Here is a 25579-nt window from a genome sequence, read left to right as displayed (position 1 = left end):
TTCTATTGTGAATACAAATTGTTTCTTCATTTTTGGCACGTCTCCTTGTCTCCTAAATGTCTCGGATCGTAGATAAACTTGAGATATATATCTATTGGTTTTATAAATTGGTAATGTTTTAAAATGTATTATTGTACTTGTATTATTACAATAGATAATTAATGTTTCATAAGTGGACGTGGATTTAAATAGATGTGAAAAGTTTTTCAGCAATAAAACTTAGCTTCTAAGCTTGGCTAATATTGTTAGCTAGCTATTGATATTTGCGAGCCTTCTGGCAATGTAAGTGTCCATAGGCGGCGGTATCACTTAACATCAAGTGAGCCGGGTAGAACCCCTTTTTCCTCGTGTTTTATAAAAAAAACTTTTTAACGAATATAAACGTTCTCGTTCTCCAAACCTTAGTTAATAGGAAATAATTAGGAGGTAGCGTAAATAGCGTAATTGATTAGAAGGGACTGAGGAATTCTGTTCATACAGCCTTACTGAATCTTGAATTATAATTTCAATCAACAATTCAATAATAAATATATAATTTTAACATTTATGAAAAATACATTTAATTGACATTATAATGTTTTATATATTTTAAACTAAAACTCTCTTCACGTCTTTAACAAAACTAACACCGTTAAACATTTTATGGAATTCTGGGTAAGAACAGCAATATGTGTAGCCCTTCGTGAAGTCTTTCCAATCAGAGTTTTTGAGCCAACTGATATCGTCACAAATGTCTTTGCATAGCACGAATTTCTCAGCATCTTTCCGTGAAGAGATTTCTGGACTATTAACTTGAACTATAACGATGCATGCCTCCTTTTGCGCATCACAAACAATCTGTAACCATTATTATTAACTTTGATAGGTATCTTGTATATTATAATGTATATGCTGGTCCAATATGTAAAATTATTAATATAATTTACAATCGTTAGGATTGCATTGAGTAGTTTTAAAGGGATTAAAACTTGAGGACTGGAAGTCATAATGAAATCTTTAAACAAGCGTTATACCACATATATATGGTATACATAATAAATCCACGTACCTTCCAGAAATAATTTGGCACTGGTATATACCGCCCATATTTATCAGATATAAAAATATTAGTATTAACTCCAAAAGAAGTAGGCATGGATAGATGTTCTGCAACTCCACTCCATAAAATAAGTCCGTGATCCATTGTCTTTTTTAATGCAGCTACACGACGCTCTATTTCACCCCAATTCTGAGGAAATTAAAATAAATGTCCCTTCAAAAGGCTAGTGATTTCAGTGGATTTAATAATAATATAATAGCTTCGGAATACTGGGCGTTGACACATCGACTGACATTCAGTGAAAAGGGAAGGCTAAATTAGACTCTATGAAACCTGATATGCTCAGCAAGGCGAGACAGTACTTTAGTAAGGTCTACCGCTTGCAAATCCATAAATCTCAAATTTTGTTCCGCATAGAGTACTGTTCTCACCTCAGGACATGAATTCCCCATTACCACCTACTTTTTGTTGAAGGAATCCACCGTTTGGATGTACTATGACTTTCCTCAACAACGATTCAATTGTAAAATTAATGTAAATATATAATTATAAACGCAATATAGAAACGAAAAAATGCGAATCTTGTTCCGAAACCGAGGATCATTAATCACAATATAATATATTTAGTTCCGAATGAAACCTTGCATACTATTGTAACACTAAAATTACATTTTGTTGAAGAAAAAAAAACGTGCCACGGAATAATTGTTAGTGGGCTATACCGAAAGATGAATTTTGTCACACCTTATTTCTGTCATGATTAAAGTTTTTATTGAAGTGAAACTTCTTTAGGCGCATGAGGGTAAAATTTTACGGATGAAACGCAATCATAATAATATTAGCGTTACGAAGACATGCAGCAAAAAATACACACGGGGGTTTTCCTTAGCAATAATTAATTTACAAAGAAGTTTCGGTAGAAGAAGAATGTGTACTTTGTAACCAGGCACTTTTTTAAATTAATATTTAAGAAATATTCAATATCTCACCACTTTATAGTAACTCCATTGAGGCTGGACGTTTATATATTTGAAAGCAATTGCTTGCATTCCGGGAAATAAATCCTTGGGATTGACCAACTGTTGTTTTTCAAAACATCCACCCTTTCTATAAAAGTCCGTCCAAGTAGATTTTGATATATCGTTATTTTGCTTGTCGCAGTCATACAAGGAATCAAAATCAAATTGCATGTAACTAGCGCCTTCAAACTCTATAGATGGCATCACGTTAGCGCAAGATTTGTGTACAAAGTTTCGGATATATATCGGTACTCTAGTGTCTATGTTAAAGCATACTTCATAGACGGCCAAAAACTGTGTGTTTACTTCATAACCAATCCTGATAATTGTATTTCTTCTTGATGCAAAGCTGCATTTGATGCGCGTGTTTCTAAAAGAGGCTTTAACGGGTTCGTGACATTTTACATCTTTGTAGTCTATATCTTGTATAGTGGTTTTAAAAATGGAATCTTTATCACACACTGCGTTGATGGATTCACCCAAGTTTCTTCCGTGATATTCGACGTAGCTGTTTCGGCAGTGCAAGAAAATAGTTTCACGTTTGGGTATGTTAACTTTATAATCGATTACATCAAATCGTGGTATATATTTTGTTCTGGTTAACAATAAAGGTTCTGGTTTCGCAAAATGACTCCTGACATCTAGTGTACAATCTAAAAATGTTTTTTTTTGTATTAGCTACCTTTTCGCATCATTCGATTTTTATACAGAAAAGTCAAGTCATTATTTCTCAAAATAGTAAGTAATAGAAATTTTATCTAAGTTTTTACATATAAATAATAAATAAATTGAATGTAACAATTCCTCGTTGGATTACGAAAATTATACCCTCATGGAAAAAAGCACCAGATCTGGGGTCATCAATAAAATACAGTATATTTTAGAAGATCCCCTTCAACACTTCTTCTGCTTTTACTCTCCAGTAGATGAGGTAAGAAATGAAGAAATTTTCATACGAAAATGTTTAGTTGTCAGGTATTAAATGTTTTGATTCTATAAATAAATACGAGTATTACTTACTAGGAGCTACAATGTTAAAAGTACGCGTGATTATTCCAAACGCATTCGTCACTTCACATGTGAATGTCCCCAGATCTTTTGTAAATAGATATTCATCCGTTTTGCGTAATTTTCGGTCATTGTGATACCATACCATCTAAAAAAAATTGTTGCATTAAAGAAAGGTTCATTTATAAATATTTTTTAAAATATAAAAAAAGCTTCATCGAATTTACTTCTACAAGTTATGAATTTACAAGTGAACATGCAATATGCTTAAATCAATCGATATTACTTGACTTGACGCCTGAGTGTGCGACTACCGACACTAAGGCATTTTATATTAAAACTGGCAAGGTTTGATACAAAGGGTTGGTTTTATAATTGCCTATTAAGAAATAATAATAAAATTGTGTTGAAAAGTGACTCTATGGATATTTTCAGCAACTCCATGTGACTTCTTTGATACAATAAAATCCCGTCGGGATTTGCAGCGTCTGCTTTGATTGCAAGGAAGTTGCCTGGATCTGGTAAGTGCTGCAACAACATTTGGAATATTCATTTGTGCAGCGGGCGGGAGTTTGCGTGTACGTCTGAGAGGATATCTGTTCTCGTCGCCTCGGGACGCTTGAAGGAAGTCACCTATCTAACCTCTGGCTGCGCGTAGATTGCGATGACCATCCGCGATTCTATGCGTGCCTGTATAGGTCCCATAGCGGAAATGACAAAGCTAACAGACTCATCGAGCACTTTCAAACAGCTACAGATTCCCAGCTCGAAAGGGTTCCTACCGCTGAAATCGTGATACTTGGAGATTTTAACGCTCACCATGCCGATTGGCTCGGCTCGGAAACCATAAATCACGCGCGAAGATCCTTTCACGACTTTGCTTTAGCATACGACTTATCACCAATGGTGTCTGCGATTACGAGAATACCAGATGTGGATGGTCATAAACCCTCTCTGTTGGACCTTCTGCTGACCTCACATCCGGAGAACTATCAAGTCTCTGTTGACCCACCATTGGGTTCATCGGATCATTGTGTGGTCCGGAGTACTGTGCCTACTACGCGCCCTCCTCGGCCCCGTTTCTTGGGTTGTCGCCGTATTTGACACTATCGGTAGATTGGGGTGGGATGCGGTCTTTCTTTGCGTTTTAACCTTGGGGGCCTATGTGCTTTTCGTCGGAAGCTCCAGATTCCGTCGCTGCCTCTGTTGCCGAAGAGGTTCTGCAGGGCATGGAATGCTTTAAGGCATGAGCGGAAGCAACGATATCTCGTGATGCCAATACCAGCGAATATAAAAAAGCATATAACTCTGTCTCCAGGTCCTTCAAACGGGAAATCGCTAAGGCAAAGTCATAGCACACCGCCAGATTTGGCGAGAGATTGGCCCAACTTCCTTCGGGGACTCGAGCCTTCTGGTCTCTCACCAAAGCTGTACAAGAGAATTTTTGTCAGCCTTGGTGGAATGGACATTCCACCACTGCACAGCGAGGATAACTCACTCGCCCACACTGCAAAGGAGAAGGCCGACCTCTTGGGCTGTCTCTGTTTGGTCTATGGACGGGGGCTCCCCAGTATCAGCTCCTTCCACTTGACCGTATTCAACGAAGAGTGGTTCGAATCGTCGATAACCAATTCTTTTCCGAGCGGCTTTGATCTTTTGGCGTTGCGTAGAGATGTGGGGTCACTCTACATCTTCTACCGCATTTACAATGGAGAGTGTTTAGAGGAGTTGTTCGGATTAATATCTGCAGCTGAATACAAAAGAACGAACACAAAATTCCACCCGTATTACCTCGACGTCCGCCGTTCTACGACTAAGCGTTTTTCAAGGCAATTTTTGCCGCGCACCACCGCTATACGGAACCAGCTGACCACTGAAGTATTTCCAAACCAAATCGACTTAGGATCCTTCAAGAATAGAGCGAATTTAGACATAAGTAAGTACTTTCGATGATATGGTAGTCATATTTAGCAGAGTCTGACTTCTTATTCTCTTGTGTTTGAACAAATTTACCTGTGGTGTAGGGTAGCCTGTTGCCTCACAACTAAGAGACACATAATTGTCTTCAACATAATCGATTGTTGTAAGCTCGTTCGTCACAAACTCTGGGGCTAAGCAAATAGAGATCTTAATTTGATAATTCCTAGATTCCAAAAAATTGCTGACTCTGCATGTGTATACGTCTGCTTCTGACAATCTTCCAAACAAACTCAAAGTCGTGTCTGGCAGTAAACTTTTACCCTATAAAAGTAAATATAAAATAATTTTGATTATTGGTTTATTAAATAAGACAAGGATATTATTGTGTTAGTTTCAATATTGTGCTTAATTATTATATTAGTAGATTAGCTTTAAATTAAACTCAAACTACTTCATTCATATGGGTAACCAAGTACACTTACGAACGTCAACAGAAAAGATGTTAAATTGATTCTAAATTTACATTTACGACCAATGCGCAAGTCAAGGGCGTAGAGAGAAAGAAGATCTGGCAAGAAACTCTCCGCCACTCTTTTTAATCGCTAAGTTTTGAATCATATAAATTATTTGTAATCAATCTCAAGTATTAGGATCATTTAAATAATCGCCAAATTCATAAAAAGCTTGATTGATTAATTTACGTTTAAGTAGAGTTTTGAATTTAGTTAGTGATAATTCTCTAATTTAGCTTGGGAGTTAGTTGTAAAAACGAATACAATTTCCATATAAGGATTGGTTTGTCTTCTGGAGCCTGGTTTGTCGCACTCTTTGATTTGTTCTGTTTCGAGTATTATACTGGTGAAAGTCACCTTTTGTTTATAAAAAGTTAATATTCTTTTGTACAAACAACAAAGCTTCAATAATGTATCGAATAATAGAATAGACCAGTGTATAAAGATAATTTAAATTAAATTAAAAATGTTTTCCTATACATGTCTAAATTACAAGCCTTAGATGAAATACACGTTTATATTATACAACCCTCCATCGCTATCCAATTTAAAAAAAAATTGGTGTTTACAAATTTTACATAAATTTAATTTTTCTGTCATTTTTTAATCAGCTTTCTGTCTACCGAACAATAAAGTTTCACCAAGAACCTATGGTATTGACAATAACCGAATCTAGCTTAAAATATTCGTATCTAATATAGGATTCGGATATAAATCTTTACTGCTCTATGGGTGTGAAACGTGGAAGGTAACTAACGACATCTCGCAGCGGATAAGGGACATTAAGTCAAGTTAAGTGAATCAAGAACCTGTGGACCAGACGCCAATAAATCATATTATTTACGTACCTTATACCATCGCACTAAGTCCAATTTACTATGAGGCAATTTACATTCGATATCACTTATTTTGTCTTTATTTATACACAGTTCGTTGGTCACGACGTCAAGCTCTGGTGATGCTAAAAATAATTTAAAAAATGCATTTTTACTTTTGATTTTTGCTAGTAATCCAAACAATGAACCATTGAATAGCTAAAATAATTTATATGACCCAGTGGACTATACTATATTTTTATATGTTAAAAACAATATGTTGTATTGTTATATAAGAGGGGCGCTAAAGTCAGTGCGAAAAGAGATTCTACTAAACTGAACTAGGGTCTGGACAGTATAATTCTTAATTGCTACGCGTCATTTAATTAATCACAAAAACACATTTTTTTTATATAATATCTAATAGTATAATTTAGTATCCTAGACCTCATACTTCACGACAGTTCTCGTTCCGCAAAGACTCAACAATATAGACCTTACTGTTGCATTGATTTTTTAAAAAATAATATAACCAGTGTTCATACATATATATTTCTCCGATATTTCACTGTATGAGCAGATCTGCATAGTCCGTATGTGAACGAACGACCCTAAGGATGATCAGCTGCTTTTGTATTCACTGATCTGTTTATATGGCTGGCGAGCAAAATATCTATATGATGTGTTCGCGTAGCGGACTTTTTTAATAGCGATAATAAACGCTACAAGTTCATAAAATTTATATCTCAGGTTAATAAAGTTTATATCTTAAGTTGATAAAGTTTCTTACTCAAGTTAATAAAGTTTATTGCTGAAGTTGATAATGTTTATATCTCAATTTAATAAAGTTTATATCTCAAGTTAATAAAGTTAATATCTCAGGTTGATATTTATAATTTATGTCTCAACTTATTTAAGTTTAAATCTTAAGGTTATAAAGTTTATAACTCGAGTTAATATCTCAATATCATAAAGTTTATTGCTCAAGTTGATAAAGTTTCTTACTCAAGTTAATAAAGTTTATTGCTGAAGTTGATAATGTTTATATCTCAATTTAATAAAGTTTATATCTCAAGTTAATAAAGTTAATATCTCAGGTTGATATTTATAATTTATGTCTCAACTTATCTAAGTTTAAATCTTAAGGTTATAAAGTTTATAACTCGAGTTAATATCTCAATATCATAAAGTTTATTGCTCAAGTTGATAAAGTTTATTACTCAAGTTAATGAACCTTGTCCTTGAAATTTTAAGGATTTTTTTATTTAGAAATATATTTTTTATGAAATGCTCGCTTGGCAGACCTGCAGTCTTCGTTTAAAAACTCTGCCACCGTAGAAAAATAGCCTGCCACAATCGTAGTACTGCGATTTCTGTTTAGAGCGTTTTAAAAGCCTTATAACCCAAAATAAATAAAACAAAACTTACATAAAACGTCAACTTCAAAGTTCTCACTTGCGCTTCCATAATTGTTCGTCGCTATGCAGATCAGACTACCCGCAAAAGTTATATCTATGTCTCTTATAATTAATGTTCCATTTTCAACGAAAAAATTTGTACCTGTATTAAAAAAATATGTCATTTTTCGATCTTTCAAAAGCTTTTAACATGACACCTTTCAGGTAAGTCTGTTAGGCGAGACGATGAAGCTAGCTTAGAAACTTAAGTCAGTATGTTGCTTTAAGAATTCCTTGTTAAAAAATTTCATATTATAAATCAGCATAGTATGCGAATATAAAATACTAACAATAAAAGCTTTTTATTGTTTGTGTTAATGTTATATATTAAACTTTATTCATTTGTTTCAGGTTGTGACCAAATTCATTTATCGCTAGAGGCACTAGACACGAGAGGGGCTAGTACCCCACTGTGTTTTGGGTATCTAGATAACAATTATTCCATAGTTAATATATTTAAAACAGTTTAATGTTGTTGTAGTGTTACAACTAATCAAATACCACTCGTAAAATACATTAAGTATGGGTGAATGTGTGAGCATGTGAACGGTATGTGTACGGTTCCTGGGTCAACGGGATGAAAGCATCCCGTTGACCCAGGAACCAGGAACCCAGTTATAATAGAGGTTTATTGGTTTACTAACCACTCGCGTGTTATAATAGAATATGAGCGAAATAATGACGTGTTAATTGCTATGTACCGAATGAATACAATTTTAACAGTCAAAGAGAGTGCCTACGTCTGGCTAAGCTCTCGGGGTGTAACTCCTATGATTTAGTTAATTGCTATTAAACGAATAGCTGTTATGTAGAAGAGAGTGCCTGCGTTGGGCTATACTCTCGGGGCGTAACTCCGACGATTTGGGTAATTAAATCAAAGTAAACAAAATATAATTTAATTCAATTACAATCAATGTGATTTATTAATTTAATATTACCAAGAGCTAGTGGTAATCCATCTTTCATCCATAAAATGTCTGGTTTCGGATGTCCGGTGGCGTTACACGGTATTTTCAAAGATAAATCTCCAACAACAGCCGTAAAGAGTCTTGAAATCAAATTATTCACAATCGATGGAGGTGCTGTCATATAAAAATATATTTATGTAATTATATTTATGTAATGATTACTGTAAACTATACTTATTTTTAAATCTGCTATTGTTTTTGCTGCCCAAACAAAAAAGGATAACATGTCTTAGTGTTTATGGGGGAAGGAAGCTGTACTGTTCTTCCAAGCTTTTTTATTTACAACGGGGGCATACGGGCAGGAGGCTTACCTGATGCTTAGTGATACTGCCGCCCTTATGTACTCTGAATGCCGTAAGGCTCGCGAGCGCGTTGCCAGCCTTGAATTGTTACACTCTTTTCTCAAAGGACCCTAAATCGAATTGGATCGGAAATACATCAGTGGAAAGCTGGTTCTGATATAGTGATGGTGCGCAGCAAAAACTGCCTTTAGAAACGCTTAGTGGTGGAACGACGGACGTCGAGGAGATACGGAGTCGATCGGATCGATCACTTAACATCAGATGAGCCTCATGTCCCTTTGCCTCCTATTACATCAAAAATTGAAGGATCTCTATTATGGAAGGAATATAAATCAGTTTGGAGGCTATATATATAAAGTATATAACCTTCAACATAAACTTCATAGTATAATTTGACATCGTCATTGCTGTTCTGCGCTGTGCAAATGTAGTAACCCGCTTGTTCAACTAATATGTGGTCCATCGCATATGTATTATTATCAAAGGTTGCGCTAAAATCATAAATAAATCTTAAATATATACCTAATGTTTTCTTTATTATAAATACCTAATACTAAATGGGACGCCGTTTAAGTATGGGCCTCAGATTTCTAATAAGCAAACTGTCGAAGGCATTTTGGGTCAAAGAAATCCCGGTTTCCTCACGATGATTTCCTTCTCCAAGCGTGTGTTAAATGCGCACATAGACAGAAATTCAATTGGTTCACCCACGTACTCAGGGACGAGGACTTAGCCAACACTTCCAATTGAGTAATAAATCTTATGCTTTGTTGATTATTAGATAAAGTCTGTAAATACTTGGTCTTAACTAGCGGTATTTAATATATAGTTATGACGGGACTGAAATATTTCTCTATTTTCCTACAAGTTTGACACATTTTTTGACATTTTTAGCAAGCTGAAACGTGATATCCATTTCCAGCGAGGCTTTATCAGATACAAAAACGGTTAAATTGGTTACGGGTAATTTTTAGGAGAATGAAAAATGTTTTTAGACTATTCAGAGCAAGTGTTTTCATGTGGTATATATAGTTTTCAAGCAACCCGTGGTCTCACCCCTTTGTTGAAGAAATATTGTAAAGGGAACTTTCTAGGAGTGAGACTTTGTGAAGACAAGTGATCAACTACTGTGAAAGTGTAAAGTGCGCGTATTTAAAGTAATTAATGACAGTGTTGTATGCTTTTGTTAGTTTTTACTTAATTTGTGTATTTTTGTGCAATGATAATCCTCGTTGATAAATTATGTAACTAATACGACTTTTGGTAGGTTAAATTGTCCCTATATAAGATGCGCTTTATCAATCAGAATCGCTCACTGGCATCTTCCTAACAAAAGTAAGTAATTTTTGAAACAAAAACCTATAAAAAGTAGGATGGTTTTCTGTAAATTGTAAACTTTAGAATATTGTTTTTTTTCCTCGCGTTTATATCTGTGAAAAGTTAACTTTTAAGTACCTTATTGTTTTCTCACAGCAACCAAGGAAAGGCTTATACATCCATTGGACAGTTGGTTTTGGTGTTCCTTCGGCGACACAGTCCAAACTAACGCTACTTCCTACACCCAATTCATAAACGCGTCTAAGTGGTGACTTTATTGATGCTGGAACTGTGGAAAGTCAGATGTCAACTTACTCAGTGGTGTCAATATTATAAGAATACTAGCGCAGCCGACAGACGTTGTCCTGTCTTAACTATAGGTATTTGGTGCACGCATGCTGGCAATGTAATGTCAAACGCCATAAGATTACATTTAAAAAAAGTTTTAATAGTAAAAGTGCTACGCACGAAAATAAAAATTGTTGCCGTGACAAAAGTCAAGGATTACGTAATATGGTGGTTAAGTATTTTTAAATTTTCAAATTTACCGCGCACTTTTCTTAATTTTTTCTTTTATAAAAAACCCTCTAAAAATAACAAACACAACAAAAAAGAATTAGCGAAATTTGTCCAGCCGTTCACGCGTGATGCCTTGACCAAGGGACATAGGGATTCATTTTCATATATATAATATAATATAGATAGATATGAAAAATGGTAAATAGAAAACTAAAGAATTTAAAAAGTTTGGTCCCAGTGTCCCAGCAACATTTTCTCGCTGTATTAAGTATTTTTATGTTCAACTATGGCTTTTCATTGTATCGTTTAATAAATTCAATAGAAATAAGAAATGGATGAATAATAATTTTTTTCTCGATTAAAATGTGAAACTTTAAAGTATTAAACGAGACTCAATAATTGTTTTATTCTTTTACGGCTTTAATAGCAATCGATTTATTATTATTTTATTTATATTTTGTCAATTCTCCTCATGCCTTAATCTTAATTTGTCATAAAGTAAAGTTTATCAAAACATGACAAATTTGACATACTCAATAAGATAAATTTGTCTGATCTGCGTCTATCGCTGTTCTAGAGGAAGTTAGAACACGATAAAAGATGAGATTGCTAAGTTATTAGATGAGGACCTCAAAGCTATACCTAACTGAAATTATAAAAAAACACTTACTAAAAACGTTGACATCCACATGAACGTCTCTATTTGCGTCGCCAAGGCTATTGGATGCTTGACATTGGTACGTACCCGTGTCGCTTTTAGTTGCAATGAAACTAGAACAATGAATTTGTACAAAATATATATTCACGCCTAAAGGTAATAAAAATATGTGTACATCTTTACTTCACCAGTTGTATAAATTTGTGTGAATTGTAATTAAATTTTTAAAAAGTCTTGTCTATTCGTTGTAAGTACAAGATTTAGATTCGAGTTACCTATGTATATCGTGTTATGAAATTATATGTAAATAAGCTATATTACATAAAAAATATTAGGTGTACATCAGTTGCAGTAAGCATTGTGTGACTAATGAATAGTTTTGTACATGTTGTTCCTTTAAAAGTTTTTTTTTTATTTGCAAAAAGGATTAATTTCTTTTAAACTTGATGGCAATTTAAAAAACATTTATGCGCCTTGATTAATGTATCAAGTAATATAATGATATTAAGTTTTCCGTAAACAGTCCATGGTTGAATTAAACATAATTTATAAATATTGCTCAATGAATATTTTGTATCTGATTTTTCTTTAAACGATAGATTTATTTGAATTAATTTGTTAATAATATCTTAAATTTCAATTAAGGTATTGTAAACGTATGTCTGGTTTATACTCTTACATTTGGAATATCTGTATAGTTCTTCAGTTGGAGTCAAATAATCTTATTAGAATAGTGTCTTCAATAATTTATTTTGCATTATTTTTTATTTTATATCGATTGGTAGTCGCTGCAGTGCCCTATAGTTCGATCTAGTTGTGGTATAATATAGGTATACGTGGCTTTACATGTATATTATGAGCGGTGTGTCGTTAAACTGCTATCCGTTACAACACCAAGATATTTTTGACTATTTCTTCTAACGACATTGTTTTCATTAATGGTAAGAAGTACAAAATGCCTTCTTTTTAAGTAAGATATATCTTTGTCAGGGTTCCCAGCTCTTCCATAATCATCCCGGAAACGCACTATCGAAGTTGTTCCGCTATTGATGGACAGAACGACTTCAGCCGCTGGGGGGCTCCGTCGTTCCACAACTGAGCGTTTTTTAAGGCATTTGCCGCGCACCACGGCTGGTCGAGGTATTTACGAACCAATATGATGGTCCTTCGTAGTGCGTACTACTTCATAAAATGCCAGCAACGTACTCACGAGCCCTCGGGCATTGAGAGTGGTACATGAGCGGCGATATCACTTAACACATTCACTTTTCTGTTTGTTTGCCCAGTCTTCTAAAAAGAAATCGGTAGATAATGCAATATAAGTTCACCTTAACGTAAGATTTCTGTAAATGTTGTACCGCCCACCGCTAGTGATTTCGCGCCCTTCGTATAACCATCGCACATGTGGTAAAGGTAAGCCATTGACAACACAGTCTATAGTAACATGCTCTCCGACTATGACGGAAAGTTTTTCTGAAGCCGTGCTTATGTATGGAGGATCTAAAATGTAATCAAAACTTTATAAAACAACATAAGTCAGTGACGCTACAACCTTTTGAGGTCTGGGCCTCAGATTTTTGTATCTGTTTCACGCTCATTTGTCAATCTAATAGCCAACTAGGTGATCAGCCTCGTGCCTGACACATGCCGTCGACTTTTTGGCTCTAAGGACATCCGGCTTTTCTTTTTACGTTTTCCTTCACCGTTCGAGCGAATGTTAAAAAGAGATGCGTACATAGAAAGAGAGTCTATTGGGACACAGCCGGGGGATTCTGCTCTAATCAAAACTTTATGTTTATTTGACTTTTGAAGTGATTTATTGATTGTTAAGTATTATTAGGTATTTTAGTTGGAAATATACAAATTGAATGATATTTAATCATATCAGTAACTATGTTATGAACGTCAATAAAAAAAGAACATATATATGCAATTAGCAAAACGTATATCGGTCCCAAAGTTCTGTCATAAATGGAAATTATGATAAAAACAAAATGACTTTGATGAACTGATGAACTTTTAGCATAAATTAACATCAGTTGGCCCGTAATATGACACTCCCAATTACTCCCATTACTCATGATGTATGATGTCCATGTTGTACCTTCAGAACTTTATTTCCAGCTACTTCAGAACTCCTAGCGTACACTCTATTATTCTGTTTATTGTACTTCTCTTCAATATTGAAAAAAATTTCGTCCGTAAAGAGATATGACGGTGTCGGTTTTTCGCGTAATGCTTTAACAACACCCGCGATCTCTTAACCCTTATTACTTTAAGTGCCCATTCTTTTAATTGTATGCTCGTAGACCAATATCTTAATTTAAAACCTTTTTTACTGTTTTCCTACTGACACCCATCTACAGAGCCATCAACTTATGTTTTCGGACAGGATTACTTGCTATCCGCGTCTTGATAGCTTTTATTACTGGCAGGCCAGTTATTTTCTTGTCCTCAACACTGGAGACTTCAATGTACCTAGCAATACTACGGTACATAAACCTAAGCTTTATATTCAAATTTTTGAGCAACTTGAAAATGGTACTCGGCGAGTGCCCACAGCGGTGTAACGCAATAGCAGCTATTCAGTTTTCTTTCAATGTCCACTCCAAACTGTCGTGAAAAATTACGAAAAATTGATTGTTTTTTTTTTGTTTTAAAACAATAGTGAAACATTTAAAAATAGAATGCCATATTTTTTTAATCATTTCGAAATTAAGAAATAATGTTCCAGTGACTGAACTTTAGGACCAACTAGGTACGTAGACATCCTTTACTTAAGTGTGATATTTTAAAATCGTAATTAAAACTTACATCGGACATATACTTGTATGTCGGCTGAGTCGAAGCCTTTTGAATTATTAGCCTTACATTTGAATATACCAGTATCGCCTATACCCAATTTGTCTATATGTATAGTTTTTCCGGTAATAGACAATTTCGTAAATATGTTTGATGATGGATGTTTGTAGAACCATTTGATTGAAGGCTTTGGTTTTCCTTTTGTGACCCTGTAACAGATAAAAAGGTTTTATCTGACCTCTTTTATATTTGAATTACGGTTCTACTGTATACCGTACTTTGATGTACACAGAATAACTAAAATAATAAAGAAAAAAGGTTGGATCACCAAAAAGTTTCCGTTTTCGGTTTTCCGCAGTCGGCATGTAGGTTATTTATGTATACAGCAAATAAAAAGTTAGTGAATATATAAATCTTCTGTGCATTTGTTCGTAATTAAACTCCTAAAGGGCAGAACCGACTTTGAATAAATTTTTGTGTATTCAAATGGAATCGAGAATGATTTACATTATTAGATTATTTTGTAAATATGTACAGAAAAACAGTGTTAGCTCCGCTAGTGTTAATATGTATTTTTAAGATTTTCTATTAATTTACTTTCAGTATATTACGGTATATCGTTGTTTTAATTTTAAAATCATCATATAATTACGATCAGTAAACTTATTTAAATGGTTATTATGGTTTTTATAAAGTTATGGTGGTTATTGTTGCAAAGAATGATATAAAATAGTACATAAAGACATCTATCGATAATTTTGTAAATGGTATGATCCTTTTGTTATTGTTTTTATCCAAAGTAAGTCGAGACCCTGCAACAACGTGTTTAATTAAATACTAAAATACCTGCAAAATATGTCAAGACTTTGGCCCCTATCTTTGAAATACTCATTGACAGACGTATCGATTTTCGGAGCTTCTGACAAAGTTTTGAAATCAATCGATTTCTCGTCAATTCCAATCGAATTAGTCGCTTTACAATTAAATATATTGTCTCGGTCGTTCGTTGTTTCAAATACACTGACGTATGATGATACGTCAATTGATATTTTCTGTAACAATAAGTACATACATTTTATCGCCGAGGATCGATGACTCGCCATGGAGTTGGCACTAAAATAGCTTTATTTTTTTTAAATATACGGACATGAGTAAAGTAAGTCTAAATACGTGTATTTAATTAGGTTTTTAAAGTATATTCTCGTTTCCTAATTCGTTTTATGGAAATAACATAATAACAATAATCTAAAATAAAGAAATCTTATTTCATTCTAAGTTCAATTTCAGTGATAATGTTATAAATTCTTCTTGGAAAGAAAAAAATATAATAGCACATTTAATAATAATAATACAAAAGTAATAAATTCTGTTTTGTTATTAAAAAAACCCTATATGTTTGTTTCGGGACTGTCTTCTTAAAAATTGATAAAATTCGCGCGGTAATAAAATATAAACTTGAAACATTTTTTGAAAGTCAAGGGATGATAATATCGAATACCTTAATCTAATATTATGAGGACTGGGACGCAGGACAAATAACAAGGAAAGCCCTAAAGCGTCGTGGAAAACTCGCTAAACTTGTTTTCATTCAAAACTAGTCTTGAGGAGTATCCTCATCCTCATCAATTGATGGAACCCACTATATTATTTATAAAAATGGCAGTTTATCTTTAAGAAAACATATATACAAATGTAACATCAGATGCCTACGTCGAGAAATAAAATAACATTTAATATAAGATATTGCGTCTTACTCATTATCACTTCCTTGCGACATTTTCTTTCTGCGTGCATAGAATGGAAAATCCATTGCTTTCTGACACCACGTAAATCCTACCTATCACTGCTATGATGACTTCCGACTAGCCCAGACGGCTTATACATTTATTAAAAACATATGAAAATCTCTGTTCGAACAAAATTATAAAACTTACATTGCCAGTATAAAATACGCCAGCAGCATCAGACAAAAGAATATAGGGTTCAGGAAAACCTTTAACATTACATGTTATTTGAACTTTTGAGGTTTTCTCATCGTTTGTAATTTTTAATTCCTCTATTATTGGCTTAACTTCTTTTTCACTGCCAATTTCTAAAATCCATTGAGAAAAACTGTTTAAAAGCCTGACCAATAATATTACAAACTTTCCAAGTAATTCATTTCTTTTTAAGTTTCTAATTTTGCGGATATTGTGAGTTGTGACTATAATAAGTGTTGCTTCTTATCATGTTTAATGTTTCATTTAGCAGGTTTTTTTTTATTTTATTGGTAGGACTTTATAAAAATAAAACTAAAACTATTAGATGCGGTCGTATTCCGACCGTATAACCTCGACGTCCGTCGTTCCACAGCATGTTCCATTTGTTGCCTCAGACAACCACTGTGTGGAACCAGCTGCACATTAAAATATTTTCGAACCAATTCGAGTTAGGGTCCTTTAAGAAAAAGCATTGAGAGTGTCCATAGGCGGCGGTATCACTGAAGATCAGATAAGCTTTCTGCGCGTTTGTTTGTCCCCTATTCTATAAAAAAATATATATTTATAGAATTAACACTCCCTTCTAAATTATTCCTTTAAATTACTCAATGCGTAAACGAACTTAATTTAAAACAATTAAAATATCTGATCAATGTTAACATACAAATATTTTAACTTATGTACACGAACCAGTTTTTTTATTCCAAGGCTCAACAGCTACTGTGGCATCTCTTCGGATGTTTTCTTTTGTTGTTGTATCGATTCCATTAACCTTTAAAATCAACGATAGTTATTATTAAACTGACAATTTTACGCTGCAAAGCAACGCACGCTGAAAATTTCTTAAGATTAGCTTTTCTGATGACACGAGGTCACTCTCGCTTTCGTCACACTCGCGCTTTCGTGTTGCAATGTTGAGCTAATCCACTAATTATTTTTTTACTCTATTGTGATTACACTTCCTTGAAAATAAATAGTAAATATTATAATCCTGGACAATTTATTTTAAATACGGCTACTTGTGGCAAATAACCTCGGAGCAGTAACGAATTTCGAATTACTGTAGCGCTGTGATCTAGTAGCGCGATTTGAAAAGTTATTTTTTTAAATAATGGATTTGGTTAATACATTAATTTTATATGAAAGGGGTATTAAAATTATCATATATAAATACTTAAGAATATTTAATACAAATCAAACTCAGTAAGTACTAGATATGTTGTAATTATAATAAAATAAATAATTAGTACATATTAATAAATAAATCTGGTTTAAGTATATTTTTATATCAATCATCTAAAATATACTTACAGAGATTCTAAACATGTCACTTGGTGAAATAAATTCGTCTGTCACATAAAAGTTGTCTCCCTTTTTAATTCTGCGTAGCGGTTTTTTTTCTAATAAATTTCCTTTCAAGTCCAGTATTTCGGCAGATTGTAATTCCACATCATTTCCATTATTAGATAACTCTATTGTGAGATGTGTTTTTTCACCTAAAAATATTAATAATAAAAATGAATTATATCATTTTATAAATCTAAAGTTTTCATGATCTAGGACCTAGATTAAGTGGAAATGGTCGGAGCACAGGAACAGAAAAGTGGAGAAAAAAAGTATTCAACTGGGCACCAGTTGAATACTTTTAGGAATACTAAAAAGGAAGTTACTTTAGAAGGTGGATAGACCAGATTGATGTCTATGCAACTGCAGGTGATACATGGTAGAGAGTGGCACAGTGCAGACAGAAATGGAGGGATGTGTAGGAGGCCTTTGCCAATAAAGCACACAGATGTCTAGAAAGTATGAGATGATCGAAATATAATTGCATTTAATTGTAAAATATCTGAAATAAAAGGTAACTGTGTGAGGTAGTGATATAATTTAACTAACTTGCTACGGGCCTAGAAATAGCTTTCTTGCAATCTTCAACAGTTGTCGGTGGTATTACTAAAAATCCATATTGAAATGATACGTGAGTAGTTGCCTTAATATCCAGATTTGATTCGCCGGTGCTTTCTATTACAGCTGTGAAATCACCGGCAACTGCTGGGCTTATTTTAATTATCTAAAATTTTATTATATCTTAAATTTGTTTCTACGTCATTCTCCATATAGGTTAACATTATCTGAAATACTTGGTGTAGGCAAGGCGGTGTTTGATTAGTAGCTTTACTTTTTATTCAAACGCCTACCCTCAACTCTTGCTAGTCGAAGAAAATTTTCACTTGCACTTCGCATATGAGTTCGCATTAGCAATTTCCTCGGAATACCGTATTCGTGATTTTAGGCCTAGCAGACAAGCTTATTTTTATAGCTATTTAAACTTGATATTTAGAATCTGAGTTCCAATGAATCAGGGCTTATCTCTTTCGTCATTTCCGCAGATAGCATTCGTAACTAACCTTCAAAGTTGCATTAAAAATAATATCTATGATTCAGTCATAATAAGTTCTATACTGATATATTACATATAGCCAGGTTTTCTTTTTTATAGAACAGGCTCATGGACAAGTCTCGCTATGTGTTCGTTCTTTTAAAAACCAAAGCGTTATTTTATTGAAGTCCTAAGTCCAAATTCCATTTAATTTAATGGTGTAGATCGCTGTCGTACTAACATTTAACTGGTATTTAATAAATCGTTGTAATAAATATAGTAAATTATACGCAGACTATCTTGGTACAAGTGTCTCTTAATAGGAAGGTATATGTCATGCAGCATTCTAATTAATTAGTGTCTTAGTTTTAAATATAAAATCGTTTTTGTTTTCAGGAAAAGTAAACGATGTTAATGCTATTATTACTCGGATACTTGATGAAATCTTTTTTTCATATTCAACCTATTCAATAATGTTGTAATGTATTTAGTGAAATAGTTAAAATAAATCGAAATGTACATAACATTCATCTAATTAGACTGAAGAGCAAAAGCCTTTACGATTGTTTCACTGTTTAAACATAATTACGGACAATATTAAAACGGCATATTTTAATAAAGGTCTTATGAACGTAATGGTTTTTTATCACTATTTTCGCGGAAATAGTTAGATCTTGAACCCGTGAAACAGGGATATATTATTAACACTCTTTATTTGTTATTTAACTGTCACATTAACTTTTATGATTATTGGGTAAAATTTAAATAAAACTATCAATGGAAAATTGGAACTGGAAAACGCATAGCAATTACAGAATCTTGAGCAGTGTTGGCCTAGTGGTTTCAGTGCGTCTCTCATCCTTGAGGTTATAGTTTTGGTTGTGCACCAATGGACTTGCTTTCTATGTGCGCATTTATCATTCGCTCGAACGGTGAATGCGAACATCATGAGGAAACCGGCTTGCCCTAGACCCCAAAAGTCGACGGCATGTGTCAGGGTGATCACATACTTGCCTATTCAATTAACAAATGATCATGAAACAGATAAATCTGAGGCCCAGACCTAAAAAAGGTAGTAGCGCCATCGATTTCATTTACAGAATCTTATAATGCCAATTTATTTATTTACGGATTAACTTACAAAAGTTTCCCCTGACTCCATTATAAGTTCTGTTTTTACTTCATTACCTTTGGAATCTTTCACAACAATATGTGGATTGTTACCCACAAGAGACAGTGTAAGAGACTGCACTTTCGTATCAACTGAAAACTAAACATATTATTTTAATAACAACAAGTTTTAACAACTCGTGAGCTTTTTGAGATTGAGGTTTTTATGTTCATACTTATTAACTTGTAAGGAATTTACTTTCTTGATGATTATGATATAAGTTATATACAAAAAACTGATCACCTTCTTGTTAACAGTTAACTGTATGTAACACTTTTAACAGCCAATAAAAAATATAGTTAGATTTATGATTTATTTGACGCAAAAAGAGTATTACACAAAAACCTGGTTTGATCCTCGGCGTAACAATTGTTTCGGATTTATTACGCATGGACTACGAACATTTTATTTATTAATTACACATGTAGAAATTCTTCTAATCCATAATCCTTTAACGAGACCTAATGAATCCTACTTTAACCTTTGACTTAAATGATTCAATAAATTTTTGTATGGGGGGGGCTGTCAGCCTATGAGATGCCCAAATTTTTGTGTGTAGCCTTTGAGGGAGGAGGATACTCTTTCTCTTTGCCTCTGCAGTTGAGCGGTATATTGTCTCCCCCAGACGCATTATTATTAACATTTAAAATTTAGTGTTTTTACTTACAGGAATTTGTTTTGTTATGTTTTCATCAACATGAGCTGGAAAGTTCCAATTGTAAAGTTTTACACTCTTATCTTTAATTGTATCAATTATAAAATTCATTATCTGAAATCAAGTTCATTTTCAATTGATATTAACTTAAAGTACATAAATTAGACCGTTGCACAACAAATTGTTTTGTTTTGACAAAGCTGTAAGTTTAACCCTCTGTAAATTCCAATAGCGATACCGATAGCATTCCTGATGTCTATAGCGAGTTGTTGAACCATTCGATCCCAAGGTTGCAATATCACCGCTACGGATATAGAGGGCAATACAACGTGCTTACAAAAACATTGGGTACCAAGCTCCTAGGATACCAAGGAGGAACCATAAAGCTGGTTGGAAATATTTTTTTATGATTTTTAATCTTGCTATAAATTTTGCTATAAATCTTACGCAGAGAGGAGATGCTCCTAAAAGCTAACACAAAAAAAAACATATACTTAGTCTGGCCATAAATACTGTTATAATTAATAATTAACAAAATATTATATTTGAATTTAAGATCTGTCATTTTTATATCATTGTTCATTGGGTTTTCTCATTTTGGCGCCAATACATTGTACAATTTCTCGCGATTTTAAATGGAGTGTGGTGTATAGAAAACCAAATCGCTGTGATTGGATTACACGAAGTAGGTATGGAGCCAAATGCAATTTTTAAAACCCTCCATACGCATGGTATTAGTAAAATGTTTATGTACCGGGCTATTAAGGTACAACGAAAGGTAGTGTTCGTACTAAAAAGGTGGTCAACGCAGTAAGGGAAAGAATTCGAAGAAATCCTGTCCGAAATTAAAAGATTTTATCTCGGGAGATGAAGATAACACCTAGAACCATGTCGCGTATTTTAAAAGATGTCATAGTAGGTGTAGCCTATAAAAGACGTACTAGACATTTCCTAACTGATATTTTACAAAAGAATAGGGTGGTAAAACCGAAACAACTACTGAAGCGGTACGCAAGGGGAGGGCGAAATTTTGTTTACGGATGAGTTTTTTTTTACAATTGAGTAAAAACAGTTTAACAATCAATATGACCGTATATATGCTCAAAGCTCTAAGGAAGCTTTTCAATTAGTCAACATAGTACAACGTGGGTACTATCCGACTTCAGTGGTGGTTTGATTGGGTGTTAGCAATGAAGCAGTGACTGAGACATACTTTTATGAAAAAGCCCCTTAACAATACCATGTTCTATAACAAACAATGGTCGTTCGAGCAAGACTCGGCGCCGGCCATAAAGCTCGGTCTACGCAGTCTTGGTTGGAAACTAACGTTTCGCACTTCATTAGAGCTGAAGACTGGTGCGGCTTGCTCTAAACGCCATGATAATTTTTAGTCCCTCCACAATCCATACGTTTAGCAGTGAAGATACGTTTTTCCCATGAAAAGAGTGCGTGCTTCTATTGATATCTGGCCCCAATATTAAAAGGACTGTATTGCAGCCAATGAAGACAACTTCGAAATAGCTTTTTATATTTTAAATTATTTTATATTTATGTATTAAACTAATACACTGTAAAAGTAATAAACGTTATTTGCAAAAGAAACATTTTCTTTTACTTTGTTTCAGTATTTATGGCTAGACTAGGTACATATATGAATATATATTTCCTTAAGTTACTTCACAGTCTGAGTTTAGGACCACATACAGATATAATATAATATATATATAATACTGAGTCTAAAAATTAAGAGTAAGGTATACAAACCTTATGTACTTGGTCCTTTTCGATATTAAACACCTGACCCCCTGTTACCTTAGCAAGTTTCTTGTATACATTGTAATTAGGACTATTCCTATCTTTACAATCTCCCGTCAGTAAGAATGTTACCTTTTGATTAAATAAGAACATTAATGGTAAGAAATATACTAATAGGTAAATATTAGAATGCTGTTTTATGAATTAGAATTTTCTCTCTCTCTGACTATAGCAAGCAAAATGGTAAGTTAAGTTTATGGTTATTAATGTCATCTTTAACGTCTTAATTAAGAAGACATTGCTTTGAATGCGTATTAACAACATGTATTACTTAAAATAATCTTAGACTATTTTATGGTAAATCCACGAACCTGTATGAATTTCTTTAGGGCTTTTCTTTGAACCTCGTCATACAAAAGTATGTCTTTCGCAGTAGCATCAGTGAAAACATAAAACAGTGAGTATGGCCTGCTCTCTTCAATCCCTAAGTTTATTCCTGCCATTGACATCTCAGGGCAATCATCGCCCCCATGAACAGAAATATCATTTAGTCTTGCACTGAATACTTGTTCCTCTTTTGTTTTTGTGCGTAGTTCAACATCTATAGAGTAATAAAAGTAATGAGTCGGACGAAAGCACTGGGCATATTCTTAACTCTGGCCGTAAAGGAATTTAAACGCCCGTATTGCACTGCGAGCGGAACGGACCCATACGGACTCTGCTATACTCGTAACGATGATTTTCATACTTGTGCTTCCACGAAAGCGGAGACGAGTGGAGCGGAGGAAGCGAGTTGAAAGAGTCACATACGAGGTTAGCGAGTTGAGCCAGATTCCCACGGACTCCTGATGCTAAGAAGGGCTGCCCAATACTGGTGCTCAGCTCCCCGCTCGCAAAAGGACGCACAACCTCGCTGGATGAAGACAGAACTAGGTAGAAAATTAATGTCGTTCATTTCCCGCTTCCCGCTCCGCCTACATGACCTCGTTGGCAGTGGATGGCGAAATAAATTATATTAAAAACTGTTTCTTAGTGGAAAGTAAAAACTACTCTCTCAATACTTAACTATTCGCTCAACACTAATGCTAGCCATAGGCCGCCATTAGGCAAGTTGCCGTTCAGTACTGTGACAAACTTGTGTCAGAAGTTGAAACTCCTTAAACCCTCAGCCAACAGTTGAAAATTTGGCAGACATAAAAATGATTTTCAGTGTCGCGGTCGTCGGTCGGTCAGACGTTTCACAACTGAGTGTTTTTTTAAGACAGTTTTTGCGGCGCACCACTACTATTTGGAACCAGCTGCCCACTGACGTATTTCCAAACCAATTCGACTTAAGGTCCTTCAAGAACAGAGCGTACCAATTCTTAAAAGGCAAGGCACTTGGGAGCCTTCTGGCAGTGTATGTGTTCATGGGCGGCAGTATCACTTAACATCAGATGAGCCTGTTGCATGAAATAAAGAGTATTTATTAATCTTGTTTGTTTTAATCACAAAGACTAACCTGGATCGTTGAAAGTGACCAAAATAAAGTCCTCAATTTCTGATGCCTTCGAATTCAGCACTGCATCAAAAACCTCAATAGTTTTCGATTTAACTTGGTTTATATCATCAGACATGGAATAAGTATCATCAATCACAAATGTTAAGCTCCTTTTTAAATCTTCACTCAACACATTGTGGAATAGAAAAACTAACGTAAATTTTGCAACGTAATTTTTAAAAACCATTTTGATGATTTCAGCTCTCAAGTGTCGATGAGACTGACTATCGTGTTCCGGTTGCGACAGACTTAAAATAATATGAGTATTTTCTGCACTTATTATTGTATGTGCTTTATCAGTGGATGTAATTCCGTTTGCACCGGTATCTTTGTTGGGCGTATTCCCTGAGGATTTTCCTTATTCGAATATTTCTCGGGTTGTGAAGTAGCGGTACTCTGATGGTGTACGCCATTGAACTTTTATAGTAATGGATTATAGGAATCGATTCTACAGTTATTAAATTCAAGTTTATTTATTCAATAAGGTAACACAATGTACACTTATGAACGTCAATAAAGAAATACACATGGAATGCTAAATGCTTTTAATTTTACATTTACTGCCAGTTCTCAAATCAAGGGCGTAGAACGGACCAAAAGAACTGACAATGAACTCTCCGTCACTTTTTTTTTAATCGCCAAGTTTTTTGTTTTACAAAATGTTTGTAAGGGGCTGCAACCAATACACCACATGATATCTTAAGTAATTAATAGTTAATTCATGATATATATGTATAAATATTTAAAAAAAACAAAGATTTGTCCTCTATAGTAGGCATGGTAAAATAGGAGCACGCACTTACATATACTTCTCGTGAGTGGATATCTTTTTTTTAATGAAATTAATTTTAAATTAATGTTGAGGGTACATGTATTGTACTTTTTATATTATTTGTATGATGACAATAAATAATAAGCCGCAATATTATTTTTTCATTATAATTAATTTTCTGATATAGTTGCATTTTATATCGTTTAATTGATATCCTTAAATTATGTAAATAATTCTAAAAAAATGGTTGCCTGCTAACAGTCAGCCGCAACGTTGGGGTTGCCTAAACAGGTAGATATTTGTATTTTTTTATTATTATTGTAAAGTCATTTTAGTCATGTTTTTTTTAATTTAGTTGAAAAGAAAACAAATTGTGTATGTTTAATTTGCGTTACGATATTTTCTTCCGTTTCGCACAAAAGCGTAACGACAACGACGTATGTAGAAATTATTATCAATGCAAGCTATCTATTGTATTTTTAATACATACAAGATGGTGTTTGTTGTAATAACTAATAAAATTTATTGTAACCGGACTAAGGTACCCTTATCAATCAATAATCAATAAAATATATATATATATATTTTAATAGTTAATTAGAAGCGTAATCAAAATGTAAGCAAGGGAGGGTGTAGCAAAAGCTGTTGATGCCCAGCTATAGTCAACGTGTTTCATTTAACATACAACTAAGCATATCCAATATCCATACAACAACCGCCACCGAACGTAGCTCCAGCTTGTCAGATTTAATTCAAATTGCAATTCGTTTTAAGATCGTTAAATAGCAAGGAAACGGGATTACCCATTGGACAGATTGTACAACTAAATTGACCTTGCCTGTTATTTACAGTACTGCACATTTAAATAAAACTACTTTTGATGTAAACTTGAATATATAAGATTACACATGTATTCACATAATTCCAAAAGCAATAGTAGGAGGGCCCATGACGAAAACCAAGTTATGTTATACACAAAACAGCAATACAGTCC

General features: G+C 33.9%; 1 protein-coding gene across 1 annotated transcript; it reads right to left on the bottom strand.

Moving 5' to 3' along the window:
* Nucleotides 1-559: 559 nt before the first annotated feature.
* On the bottom strand, nt 560-24246 carry LOC123714880 (hemicentin-1-like). Its single transcript, XM_045669513.1, has 23 exons — nt 23775-24246; nt 22645-22874; nt 22283-22405; nt 20531-20632; nt 19834-19962; nt 18209-18383; nt 17627-17811; nt 17006-17087; nt 16271-16428; nt 15183-15388; nt 14349-14545; nt 12863-13034; nt 11547-11647; nt 10496-10646; nt 9407-9531; nt 8709-8852; nt 7742-7873; nt 6347-6459; nt 5080-5307; nt 3079-3214; nt 2029-2711; nt 1049-1228; nt 560-837 (listed from the first exon to the last, which is right to left on the bottom strand). The coding sequence occupies exons 1-23, from the start codon at nt 23998-24000 to the stop codon at nt 589-591; spliced, it is 4227 nt and encodes a 1408-aa protein (XP_045525469.1). The 5' UTR covers nt 24001-24246; the 3' UTR covers nt 560-588.
* Between the last annotated feature and the right edge of the window lie 1333 nt (nt 24247-25579).

The sequence above is a fragment of the Pieris brassicae genome, chromosome 1 (assembly GCF_905147105.1).
Source record: "Pieris brassicae chromosome 1, ilPieBrab1.1, whole genome shotgun sequence".
Classification (NCBI taxonomy): Eukaryota; Metazoa; Arthropoda; class Insecta; order Lepidoptera; family Pieridae; genus Pieris; species Pieris brassicae.
This window is presented reverse-complemented; position numbering and strand designations above follow the sequence as displayed.